The sequence below is a fragment of the Trachinotus anak genome, unplaced genomic scaffold, assembly GCF_046630095.1.
Source record: "Trachinotus anak isolate AG129_WGS33_773 ecotype Australia unplaced genomic scaffold, CSIRO_AGI_Tana_v1 ptg000025l, whole genome shotgun sequence".
NCBI lineage: Eukaryota > Metazoa > Chordata > Actinopteri > Carangiformes > Carangidae > Trachinotus > Trachinotus anak.
The window spans coordinates 15,043,803-15,057,766 of NW_027273876.1; the positions used below are offsets into that span (position 1 = coordinate 15,043,803).

Genomic DNA, 13,964 nt, shown 5'->3' on the forward strand with positions numbered 1-13,964 from the left:
AAGATTGACAAAGCAATGCAGAATTCCAAATATTTATAAATCAGCTTTGCAAATGTTTAGAAATGCATTGTTGAACCTTTGGGATACACATTAATGGGTTTTGTTGAGAAACACTGAACGCAAACACAATTTATATTTGTTTACGAGAGGAAATCCACAGGACATCTTTATTTATTTTTCTTTATTGTGTCTGGATACACATTGCCTGTTATCAAGGGCAAGCGCTGTATCATTGGCTCTTTTGTCGATAGCATGTTTACTATACAGGCTACGCGTATTAACTATCTACTGTATTAGCCTGATGTGTCTTTTTAGGAAGACAGACAGTGTTGAGAAATGTTTTGGGAAAAGAGGCTGGCTTAAAAAAGTGAATCATGAGCATGTTTACACTGGAATAACAGTGACCCCCTTCCTAGATTGTTTGAAATAGTGTAAAAGTAAGTACGGACTGCCAGTCTAAAAGCATGGTCCTGTTCGTGCCTAGCAGTCATTTTCACTGATTAAAAAACTAAGCTCGCGAGTCGGTATCACTGGCATGAGGCAACACCGTGCATACAGGCATTATATTATCAGGTCCAGCGTTCCAGAGCAGCTCTATAGAAATGGACAGGATGGCTGTGAGGTATGCAGGCAGGGGGAAGACAAAGGACGCACCGTGTGGAGGTGGGCACGGGAGCAGAACGGACACAGTGACATTGGGCGTATTTGTAACCTGGCACCTCACCTCCCCTTGTTCTCCTCTACAGGTGGAGGCTCCAGCTCTGCACTGGACAAGCTGCAGCTAGCAGCAGGAAGTGGGACGAACGTCACACACACACACACACACACATACACTGTACATACATACACCCTGCATCTGGCAGAGGTTAGATGGAAAAAGAGAGAGAGAATATGAGTCACACTCAAAACAAGTTAAGTGGGGAGGGAAACAATAGCGAATGTAATGCCACAGTGTGCAATCACAAGTCAAATGAATGAACTGGTTTCGTATCCAGGAAAAACAGTTCTCTTAAGTTCATCAGCAGATCTTTCAAAGATGATTTTGTCCTCTAAAGAGCAACAGCAACACAAAAAAAAAAAATGTCAGTCTTTTATTTGCCAGTTGAAGGGGCGCTGGACCGTGTCCTGGGAGACGAGTACAAATGAAAAAGCCCCGAGAGTCACTGAGAGAACGATGCTTCATGTCTTGTCAGCACCAGCCAAAGTTCAGAGCTGGTAGAAATGACTCGGAAAATGAGAAGCTGTGTGTTTTAATGATGCCACATCAATCACTCAGCCTTTTCTCAAGCTGTGTGTCGTGTTTTCTCGGACTCTCGTTTGTTCCCTCTGAAATAAATCCGAGATGTCCTTGAATGAGGCTTTGTAAAATGTAAAACGTGACGTCTAGAGTGATATACCGCGGTACCAGCCACGTTTGTTTGTTCATGGTGATTCCCCTCCACTCACTCGTTTATTTTTCCCAACCTCTTTCAGACTCCTATGACCAAATCTGTGAAAATAAAGTACTTCTCCCCTCTTTTCTTTTGGTTTGAATTTCAGACTTAGCCTCTTCAAAATTGTGTTTTGTGTCTAGCTTGACTGCAGTGAGAGCCCTGAACAACTAACTCCGTGGTAAAGATGATTACACATCACTGGTTTTGTAGATGTGTATGCAAATTTAAGACATGTCTGATCCTCTTGCCTTCTTTCCAAATAGACAAATGAAAGCTAAAAGCTAAAAACACCACCTCATTTGTGATAGTAGGGTTAAATAGGTTGAATTATTAGGTAACTATCTATTATTTTACTTACTAGTAAAAACTGAACACCTTATAATTTTAACAAAGTCATTTTGTGAGAATTCAACAGCTATTACAGCTTTCGTGAGACTTTGGCAGCATTCCCTTGGCTAAGATACGAGATATGTTGCTATTGCTGCAATGCTAATAATCATTGCTTATCTTTTTGAAAATGGTGAGGGGCTCAGATTTTATTATCCTCCGCTATAGCCACATATACTAATTTAACTTGTGTACTGGATGGAAAACCTCAGGTCACTTGTAATATAAAATGTATTGCTCATAATGACAAACCCAAAGTAAAGCGCCACCCAATAATTTGCACAAGAATAACTTGCACCAGACTTTTCTCTGGGGGAACTCATCACAGTGCAGGCACGTCCTTCAGTGAAGAAGTGTTACAGTCCTTAAAGTATCTTGCTTGTTTAACCAAAGCTGTCAAATAAATGTAGAGGAGCAGAAAATACAATATTTACTCTGGAATGTTGTTGAGTGGAAATATAAAGTAGCATAAACTTTTTATTGTTGTGGAAATGTATCTCTACAACAACTAATCCTTCATTGTCTCACTGATCATGACTGAGTGCCAGTGTTTGCTAAAATTAGATAAGATAGACGTGCTATCAGCTAGCTATTAGTTGGCTAAACTGTCATTTAAGGCTAACGTTAGAAACTTGCTAACATCAGTCAGCTAAACTGTCATTTAAGGCTAACGTTAGAAACTTGCTAACATCAGTCAGGTAAACTGTAACTTAAGGCTAATGTTAGAAACTCAATAATATTACTTAGCTAAACCAAAAGTTAAGGGCAAAGTAAAAAACGTGCTAACATTAGCGTTCATCTGTAGATTCTAATTCAGAAAGTCCAAAGGTAAGAGAGTTCAGTGTATTAAACAAGCTCTATCTAGCTTGTTAGATACTGCTACTTACATTTACCTACAGGTGGCAAACAAGGCATTCTTCTCATGTCGAGGTTAAGGAATGGTACGGTTCACTTTAGGGGTGGGGGTATAGGTCTGAAATCATATCACTTCCAGGCATGTTGTTATATTTTTAATAAGAAGGACACGTAAATGTTTCAATCCTCCGAACTGTTGTTTTGTTCGTTGGATGCACAAATAGGTAGCAATTTGTTGCCAACACATTCGCTATATCAACTTTAAGATGATAATATGTCAAAACTGTGTTTACTGTTGCCTGAGCTACCCTCAAGTGGCCAAAAAATCAGTTTATGAAACTTCTAGGATCAATGGACGTCATAAAACAGCACTTAACAGCATTTTTTTAATCATACAGACCTGAGTATTTCCTGTGAAATCCACCCCAGTGACACAGTGGAAACAGTCTGGGTGGGGGCTCTTATTTGTTTTAATTATATGTAAATAATATTGCATTGATTCACTGATGTTGCAACAGTGTTGCAACTGCACCTTTAATATCTGTGGTTTCAGTGCTGGTGTTGCCAGATCACTAGCTCTCACACTGTGTGTGTGTGTGTGTGTGTGTGTGTGACCGCAGTGAACCTGTGACAATGGCTGTGTGCCATTTCAGCCACGCTGCGGCTGAGATCCTGAGTTGGACACAAAGCCGGCTTTATCTTAGCTCTCACTGTTGTATCAGTGCTGCCTGGCTGGACACATAGCACTGGACCTAGCACATACACACTCACACACACACACGCACACACGCACACATACATACACATACACACACCAGTACTAAAACAAATACATTACACTTTGACTGAAAGCAGGGGAAGTTGTGTGTGTTTGTGTGCTTACATGAATGTGTCTGTGACTGCACAGAGACCCTGACCACCAGGGGAAGTGACAGAGACAGACTCATGCTGTTTCTGTTCCCATGACATGTGGTGTTGTTGGGAGGAAAGCCACAGAAACGACATCATGTATGGTCACTGTATGGTGTGTGTGTGTGTGTGTGTGTGTGTGTGTGTGTGTGACACACCATACATTTCAATATGACTTTACTACGTTTTTTTGGTGTGTGTGTATGGACTGCCTAAACAGGTCGGATTGGCCTTATTACAACATGAAGCAGCAAAGTGCTTCTCTCTGTTCCTTTCTTTCTTTATCACTTCCCTCTATATTTTCTTCTCAATGTCACCCTCCTTCTCTGTCTTTGTGTGCGTGTGCGACAGACACTCCTCCATGCACATCATCTCTTTCTCTCTTTCTGTCTGTGTCTTCACAGAGGGACGCAGAGACTGGAATGTGGAGAAAGAGATTTTCAAAAAGAAACGAGCCATAAAAAGACATTTACAGGTGAATTAACAGGTTGTTACACCGCAGGACATCACAGCCATAGATGCGGGAATAGTTAACCCTTTGTGCCATAGCTCTTCTTCTTTGTGGTAGCAGCCTCTAATGCCCTTCTGTATTTATGCTCAGTAAAACTTCACAGTTAATCAACAGCTTCTCTGCTGCCTGGTAAATTGACACAACATAATAATATTTTCACGCTCCTCCCTTGCACTCAGTTTCATTTTTATAACCCAGTGTGAGCTTAGTGCTGTCTGCTTTACATCAAGCATCATTTTCTGTTACAATCCCGCTCTGCAGCCCAGCGCTGTTGTCTTGACTGTGAGGCAGCTCTGTGGTGGCAGCAGGAGTTCGATTAGTTCAGATGAAACATTAATGATCCCCGTGGGGAATCAGGCCGTTGCAGCAAGCAAGCAACGGCGGTGTACATCAAAGAGAAATGAGGATGTAAATAAGAGCACAATAAGAAAACATGCAGCACTTACGTATCCAAACATATGTCCTGCGACGTGTGAATTAGCAGCAGTAGAATTCGTACTGAAATATATTAGCGATAACTCCTTCATGCATCTTAACCACCACGCTATCACGAAGCTTGTTTAAACCCCTGTGTTTGTGTGTTTACACTGTGTGAACCTCAGTGTTTGTGGCTGTACCATTCCATTCAGTGGAAAAAATTCTAGATCCCTTGTTTCTCATTTTATGCACAATTTCCCCCAAATTCAGCCTGACATAATTGTGTCTTTGGAAATGTTGAGACACCCACTAGAATTTCAAATAGTTCTATGGGTCTGAACAAATTTTGGATGCACAGGATAAGTTCGTATTTACTCACCCTAATGTTTAAAGGATAGGTTCACATTTTTCAAGTTGGCCTAAAAACAATACTCACAAGCCAAAGCTAATATAAGGCTTCAGCGGTCTGAGCTGGGTATTTTTCACAGTTGTTTAAACAGAAAAAGACAGAAACCATGTTTTTGAGATCCATTCTTAAAGATTTGGGAAACATCGTCAGCAGGACCACAGGCTTGGGTTAGGGTTAGAGATCTCCAGAGTCGTTACAATTCATCCCAGGGAGAACATGGATGTGTGTGCACCAACTTTCACGGTAATCCATCCAATAGTTGTCGAAACATTTCACTCAAAAACATAAATGTCAACTTTATGGTGGCACTAAAGGAAAAGTCAGCCCCTGCAGGCACGCCGCTGGCCACCGACATTGTTAGATGTGGCTTGTTGAATGAAGGCTGTGACGTCAGGTGACCAAAATCCAATGTCAGGACAACATCTAATGCCAACACCGATTCGATGGAGAAAACCGATATTGGTATTTGCTGGTTTTAATTTGAGTAAAGTCACCAAAATCCAATGTCTCATGCCAACTCCATCTTTTCATATGAAACAGTGGCACCAGTAGCTGTAGTCCTGTATGCGCTGTGCATACACTTTTTTTTTCGTGATTTTGTTTGTTTATTTAGCTAAATACGGTTATTATCAAAGGCAACCATACATATGTTTTCTCACAGCAAACAGAACTTGTCAGTCTACTACTCTTCAAAAAACTTCTCTAATCCACTTAAAGGCTATAACCAGTTTGGATTTACTTGACATTACATTATTCACAGCGTGGGATACGGAGCATTTTATCTTCAAATATGGGACGTATTACACGGGACAACCCTAGTGGGAAACCTAAAGGTAGCCTCCAAGCAGACAGGTGGGTGTGCGTAGTATGAAATATAATGTTGCTGGTGCCACTGATGTAAAATACAGACATCCTACCCTTCTGACCCAACGCCTCCTTAACATCTCCTAAACTTCACAATGTCTATTAGCCAACATAAGATTTTGACGTTAACCTAATTTTCATTTCCAACTAAAATTTGACATCTGTCCGATATTAGAGTCCGACGTCTTTCTGACACTACACCGACGTCCAGCGCCTGCTGGGGGCGGATCACCAATGTCAGTAGGGTTCATCCTCTGGAAACTATGAACACAATTTAATGTCAATCCCCCAAGTATTTGTTGAGATTGTTCAGTCTCATCTCAAGTTGTGATGAGACATACCCACTGTTATCTCTAGAGTGGCTAAAAATCCATAATAAGGCCCTCTTTGAACAATTATATGGCAAGAACAGAATCCTCTTCCTGTTTTATGCCACATAGCACTCTGTAACCCAGTGAGAGTCTTCTCAGTCCTCTCAGCAATAGTCTTGTTTCCTTATGTCCATTATGCTCTCAAAATTAACTGCTGTATATGTCTCGTGGAGCAGGGTCTGCAGACGGTCATGCATGTGAACAGAAGTGGCTGCAGATGTGTTGACAAGTCAATCCACCTGAGAAAAATGAGTGTGCGCCCTGAGGGGAGGCACGCTGTGGTAACACACAAAAGAAGACTCCTGTGATTTGTCACCGAGATTTATCTTTGTTGTTCAAGGCACAACAATGAGGTGCCGTGCGGTTTTAATCTCTGAATTTTACTGCTGAACGACGCTGCTTGGAGATTTTGAGGGAAGCTCTATTACATAACCCTCTTGTTGCAACAGATGATTTACAGTGGCCTGTGTGTGTGAACATAACTTGTGTGTGGATGGGCGTCTGTGGGGAATGTGATGTAGTGTCTCTGATGCAGAACTGGATCCATCCTCGCTCGCCTGTTGCTGCAGCTGCAGACATCGTTTTTCATAATAGACCTGCATGCTGGCAGAATGCCCGACAGCCTCTCTCCTGTCCCGCTTTCTCTCTCCTCTCCTCCTTCTTTTCACCTCCTCTCCCCTCTTTTTTTATGTTTCTCTCCCCTCTCACTTACTTGTCCCCTTACACAAACACACTACTCCTCCTCCTCCCTCTCTTTGCCTCTGATCTGATCGGTCTGGCCAAAAATTTTTTTTTTAAAAAAAAAAGGAAATTTGTTTGTTATGACTTAATTTCGGCCAACATGTTCGAGACCTTGACAAAAACCAACTGCTGTGAGTGTCTGTGTGTGTGTGTACACATTCAAATTCTCCTCCTATTACTCAGTGTGAGAGTCCAGCTGCAAGCTGCTGCACAGGAAGTGGTTTCAACAATGGTTTTGTTCAGATAAGAGAACGGGAACATCCACACGCTCACTCATCCACAGTCACACAACACGCGTGAGTATCCTCAATGATGACATTCATTCCTCGCACCCTTATCTGTACATGATGCTTATCTCCAGCCTAAACACAACCTTAAACTAACGCACTACTGCAACACAAATGACTTGTTATTGTGCAGATAGTTGATGTGACACAGGCAGTAAAACAACTGAGAATATGAGAAGAAAAAAATACACATTAGATATTGAAAACAGAAATAAATCTCATTTCAAATTTAAACATCACAACAAAGACAAAGTAAAAAAAAAAAAAACCGCAGATTAGACACGAGTTCAAATTTAGTCCTAATAAGCACAAGAAATACACCCACACACAAACTAACACACACTAATCCAGGAATGATGCAACCCTGTGAGCAACTATATGCCATCATCAGTGAGATATCCTCCGGGAGGGAGAGTGACCCAGTACAACATGCTGCCTGATGGACACACTGGACAGCGGAGTGTGTTAAAAACATCTGTCTCTCCCACTACACAGCAACAGTACAGCTGCTAAACACAGACTGACCTATATCGCAGCAGTGAGTTATCACAGTGTTGGTGCAGTTAAAGATGGAGTGGTTTGAGCGCACTGTTGTGGCTGGAAATTACAGGGGGATGTTCCGATGCTGTGTAAATGTTTCACTATGTCTCACTGTATTGTTCCTATGTTGGACCATTTTCATTCTGCTCATTACTGCTGCTGCTGGAAAACTTTAACATGCTAGCTCCGAGGCAAACATTTAGCTACGGTCCTATATTCTTTTACCAAAATGTCTCTCAGCTATAGGTGATATTTTACATGGACGGGGTTGCTGGTAGTGATGGAGCAGCTCCCCTCGGCTTCAGCTATGGAGCTTTGAGTTTGAGTTCGTTGTTTAGTTGTCTGGTCTGTAAAGCTACTGCACTTGTTCACTCTCACCACTCCCTGTTTTCGGCAACAAATCTCTGAACCCACAGTAAACCACCTTCTCGCACAGTCAGATATTTTCCTTAGAAGTTGGCCGAGACCAAAAACAGAGCAAAAAAAATTAATATTGGACTTATGCTCGCCAGGTGGCCAAAACATGAACCCAAATGAACGCTAATGCTAACATTACCGCTAACGCTAACGTTGGTCTGTGACAACTGTACAAATAGCTGCTCGCGAGCACATTTGCCATATCAACTTTAAGTGTCTTTAAGTGTCTCAATGCTGTTTACAGCTTGTTTCCACTGCCCCCGAGTGGACTCAAAAAAACATCAACAAAAAGTTTTAAATGAGCATGAATTAGCACAACAGGAAACAAAATTGACGTATCACCTCATAAAGCTGATGTGTCTAACATGTTTGCAAACAGTTCGCATGTAAAGTCTTGTATTCGCTCTCTTTTAGCCTGCTGCAACAACACGCTGAAACACTGTGAACCATGTATGAACCTGAAAAATACAAAAGGATTTTTTTTTCTAATATACACTGGACACCAAAACAAAAACATGTGTATATAAAAAAGTGATGGATAGTAGAAAAATGTGGGTAATGCTTTAACCTTAAAAAAAACCCATACATTTTATTTCAGACACTAAATTTGAATCGTCTCGGGTCAAGAGCATAACAGTGGTCTTAGTGTTTTAACATTTACACAATTACAGTAACACTATTGTTCAACGATACGTGAGAACTGTTGGATGCTGAATAATGAAGCTCATTAACCATCAATGACTGTGTGTATCCCTCCCTGGGTGACTAATACCCTGACAGGTGGTGCACACACATACTTAACTGTTATTTGATCTGCGTGCTTCTCACACAGACACGCACATACACACACATCGTCAAACAAGCAGCCTGGTGTGTGTGTGTGTGTGTGTGTGTGTGTGTGTGTGCAAATAGTGTATATGGTGTGTTTGGGGGATGAATGTGTCTTGAAACAAGAGAGAAAGAAATGAACTTATGAGTCTTGCGAAAAGGTCCTTAATATTTCAGGTTGGTACAGGCACTGTGGGATGAAAGAATGGATGGATGGATGGATGGATGGATGGATGGATGGATGTCTGCCACTGCAGGACCAGTGACGTCAGCCCTGTAAACTGAGGACATAATCCTCTGTGGGACCGACCTGCTCCTTTAATGTACTATCCTGACATCTAGTGGTCAGCTAGATCAACACACCATAATTTAGAGGTTTTGTTTTCTTAAAACACTGAAACATTTGAAAATGTATAATGTCAGTTTCTCCTTTACTTCTCTGTATTACGACCATTTCTTAGGCTGAGCACATTGGCCCAGTGACCTCCATAGCGCCATAGAAACACCAAGAACCAAAGATTGATGACAACACCTTATCGTGCTGTAACCTGGCATAAAACACATCGGAAATTAAAACAAGGTCACAGATAAGGCTTATGAAATAGACCCCTTATCTGTATGCACATTAAATTACAGTCTGTTGGCCTTTATTTTCACCAAGACCAACATACTGTATATGCATGGAGTGATTTTGTGTGTGGAATATAGGTCAGACAGCATCTGCTCCGCTGATGTTATAAACTGACTCCATCATATGGGGCCAACTGCTATAATTTCACAGTTGAACAAGCCGGTTCATTGTGTGCTCCCAAACACTACGAGGTTCATGTTATTTTTAGAGCAATAATCGACTGAGACCTAAGTGTTAAACAGCATAAAACAGCCCAGTTGCTTCGCAGAGCCGAGACACGTGTTAATGTGTACACTGTGATTTCATGTGATCATGATATTGATATGGCGAGCCGAAGTCATTTTCATCTTCAGCGAGATTTTTTAAACAAAATATGAACTGAACATTTTCAGGATTATGGTGATGGTCCCTGCCTAACCTGCAATGTAGCTGTGGTGGATAAGTTACTGTGTTTCCCTGTGTGTCCTCGAAGGTAACTGAAGGAAAATGATCACGGCAGCCAGCTGGATTTGGAGCACCTGGGCTGTGCGCTCCCAGAGGATAAGGGCACGGGCCCACATCACTCTGGTTCTCTTTCTCACCTGGACTCATCCCAACCAATGTCTGCATATTTTCTTTTGTATGGCTTTTGTTTTTGCTTCACAACACCCCACAATTCATTATGCTCACACTTGCACATTTACACCACTGATATTACAGACTGACATCCCTTACTTGTAGTTACTTCTTTGTTTATTCTCTTTATTATAATAAATATTCTAACTAATCATAATCAGTCATGTCCATCCGTTATGACAAATATCATTACTGTCCTGTATTGTGAAAGCTGCTGGAAATTTAGTTTCAGGTGTTAAAGCTACACCAGGGAATATTTTTATTTTATCAATGGATTAAAGCTACACGTAATGTGAAAGGGGTTGCTTGGAGTGATGAATCCACAGATAATTATCCTCAGCTCCCTTGGGTCATACGGACTATTTTAGTCTCTTTCAGCTCTTTGTGTGATTTTACAGCAACTTCACTGTTTTGTTTTGGTTTCTCTTCGCCCTAAACAACCTCCTCTCCGGCAGCAGCAGGCAGCTGTTTTTCGCCATAAACAACATATAAACCCACTGTACGCTACCTGCCCAGCATTAAATAAATAATAGGAAGACAAAGTCAGGAATTAGCAGGTTAACATAGCAGCTACAGGGCCAGATATTTCCATCAGGAGACTATGTGGGCTTCAGACTGACAGTACACACCAGAGAGCTGTCACCAGATTTTAACTCAACCATTGCATAATCCATATTGGTGCTGGACTGATGCCTTTAAGCTGCTGTCAACACCTCTGGATGACCGCAGTCTACCCGGAAGGCGAGCCACTGTCCATTGTCCTGCACACGCCCAGGCAGACAATATTTTCATGTTTTACAGTTCATGGACACTAATTTGTTTGTGCACACATTATATTAATGGAACTATCAGCCATATTCACTGACACCTCTGTCAAAGCTCTCAATGTCAGGAGCCAAGCCTGACCCGATCATGGTCAAAACCTATTATTCAGATGAGTTTTTCTTCTGAATTTTTTTTTTTTTTTTTCAGGATTATTTTGAGAGAAGAATGATTTTTATGAGGTTGAAACTTGTTCCAGAACTTCTGGACTTCTGGCTTTGAGCTTCTGCTTTACATCACTTGAGGCTGAGGATTCAGTGCTTCGTTTAACTGCTTCAAAAACACCTTCACTGGAGCCTGTGGACCAGTATGCAGAATCCAGGCCAGGACGAGGGGCCTGATCAGTCTTTCAGTGGGACACAAACTGTGACATTGAACACAAGAGTCCGTTCAGATCCGCAACAGGATGAGTCTGAACATGAGCCCGAATCCAACCAGGGGACACCAGAGCCAAAAAGCCCCCCACCGCTGGAACTCATCAAGTTCCGCGTACAGCAGCTACGCAACAGGCGTTTCGTTCTGCTGAAGATGCAGCACTTCAAGAAGAAAGCTGGGGATGGCAGTAGTGGGCATACAGAGGAAAGTGAGTCAGACCCCTTTATTTGATGATTAAAAAATAATACATCAGTCCAGTTAAATAAGCCCGTCACCTGTGGTGCACTGTCAACCAAAGAGTGATTTCACATTCACACATTTTTCATTTGAATAATTTTTAGTCATGAGGAGGCAAAACATCTTAGAATCTCACTGCGAAGGTTCAACAGAGAAAAATCATTTTGTGTGGCACAAATAATTGTTCTTCTTCTGTCTGGTTTACCAGTGATGACTGACAGCCCCTCAGTGCAGCATTGCTTTTCTATTTTATCTTTAAAAGCATTTTAGCTTAACGTTAACAAAGTAAGCTAAATTGTTAAAAAGCACTTTTTTTTTTTCTTCTTGGTGATAATAACAAGGCTAGCTAATGATGCTTAGGAGCTAGATTGAATTTATTTCCATTTTATTATCTTATAATCATTAAGATACAATTAAATGAAAGTTGGAGAAAGATAAACGAGAGTAGCGGTATATTTCTTTTTGTTCTCCCTCGTTTATTTAACCAGCAATATTATTTATTGATGTATTTATATTTCTGCCTGCCATGGCAACAATTAAAAATGGTGAACAGGTACAGTAGCTCTGTAACTTTGTACACGTCCTGGCCCATTGTGTGGTGTCTCCAGTGACGTGTGAGGACAGTGAGGACAGTGATGAAGTGTGCGAGCTGGAGGCCATCCAGAAGGAGCTGGAGGAGCTGCTGGTCAAAAAGGAGGAGCTGGAGAAAAAGGGAAAGAGATGCAGCCTCACAGCAACAGGGGGTGCGTTTCTTCTTAATATAGGTGTTTAAAACTCTCACTTTGTATTGCTGGTAAAATATACTTGAATACTATTAGCAATTTATAAGCAACATTAGACGACTTTATATGTGAGTATCTGTGGCCCTCAGTGGATGGATACTCCTCTTTACGGCTTCCTGCTTCCTGTTTTTTTTTTTTACGTAAACACATTGCTTACATTTATAGTGATGCTCTGAACTGCTCATGTTTTAAATCAGGTCAACAGGGTGCATGTCCCCCTTTCTATAAAACTGAGACACCCCATGGGGGGATCTACCTGCTGCCGCCTCTTCAGCCAGCACAGGAGGACGCCACACCGGAGCAGGGAGTGAGAACTGTACCTGCAGCAGAAACGCCGACAGGCCCCGTCGTTCCTGGTGGGTGACACCTCCTCACTGGCACAGTACACACACATTACATGCCAACCATGCATTTAGATACATCCTACTTTATATTGGACCAGTAACAGTATCCTCTGTCTCTCTCGTGGGCAAGTGGACAGTCTTGGTGGGACGCCAGCCATCACCCAGTGTCCATCCTGTAAAGAGGTCATCCTCACAGAAACCCACAGCACAGTGGGCGATACAGTGTGGCTGCTCTGCTGCTTGTGCTCCATGATGGGGTAAATCATGACTGACTCAAGAAATGCTAGACTGCTGTATTTTAAACTAGTCTTAAAGGAGTAGCTCACCATTTTGTGAATGTACAAAATCATCTGTACAAAATCTGTGAGTGTAAAAGACAGTTTTGCAGGAGGTTATGTGTCATATTGTTTCTTGGCAGATTTTACACTCGAGTTTTCTGTACAGACCAAACAAATGAGATACAGTATAATGTGTTAATGAGTGTTAGAGGCATTAATGGGCAGCTTTGTTATCTTTGCACAGGGCCACTCAAGCTGTTTCCCTGTCTTTATGCTTTGCTAAGCTAAGCTAAGCGTCTTCTGGCCAGCACTTTAATGGACAGATGTAGGAGTGGTGTCGATCTTCTCCTCTAACTCTTACAGTCAAAGTGGTGGAAGACAAACTAGTTGTAGGAAGCTCAGCGACACTGTTGTGGCAAAGATAAACACTGAACATCAAGTCACACGTCTGTCCTCTTGCAGGTGTGTCGCAGGCTGCTGTTTGATCCCTTTCTTCATGGACCAGATGAAGGACATCCAACACCAGTGCCCCCGCTGTCAGACACACATAAGCACCCATCAGCCATTGTGATGTTTTTTTTTTTTTAATTCCTCAGCACTTTGGCTTTTCATCTGGACAAGGACTTCTTTTTCTTTTGACTCTACAGTCTCTGATCTTGGAAATGCTCCTGGAGTCAACTACAACAGATTCGGAGGCTCAGGAAACTTTCGTCAAACATACTTTTGACGTCCTTGGTCTTGTGATGTTGCTCAGTGCGCACTTCATTAATCTGACGGCTGCTGATGAGAGGATACAGCTTGGCGGTGTATCAACAACCTGATGGCCTCTGTGACCTGCTTCCTTGGTATTAGGGAAATATATTTGTGAATATCATATCTGAAAAGAAAATGGAAATCCACTGCTGAACATA

The 13,964-nt window shown here is 41.8% G+C and overlaps 1 protein-coding gene across 1 annotated transcript; it reads left to right on the plus strand.

Annotated features, from left to right (window-relative positions):
* The first annotated feature begins 8,841 nt into the window (after positions 1–8,841).
* LOC139609305 (uncharacterized) lies at positions 8,842–13,641 on the plus strand. Its single transcript, XM_071463680.1, has 5 exons — positions 8,842–11,620; positions 12,258–12,392; positions 12,629–12,787; positions 12,906–13,032; positions 13,516–13,641. Exons 1-5 carry the CDS (start codon positions 11,347–11,349, stop codon positions 13,622–13,624), a joined length of 804 nt encoding a protein of 267 aa, XP_071319781.1. The 5' UTR covers positions 8,842–11,346; the 3' UTR covers positions 13,625–13,641.
* Positions 13,642–13,964: the final 323 nt, after the last annotated feature.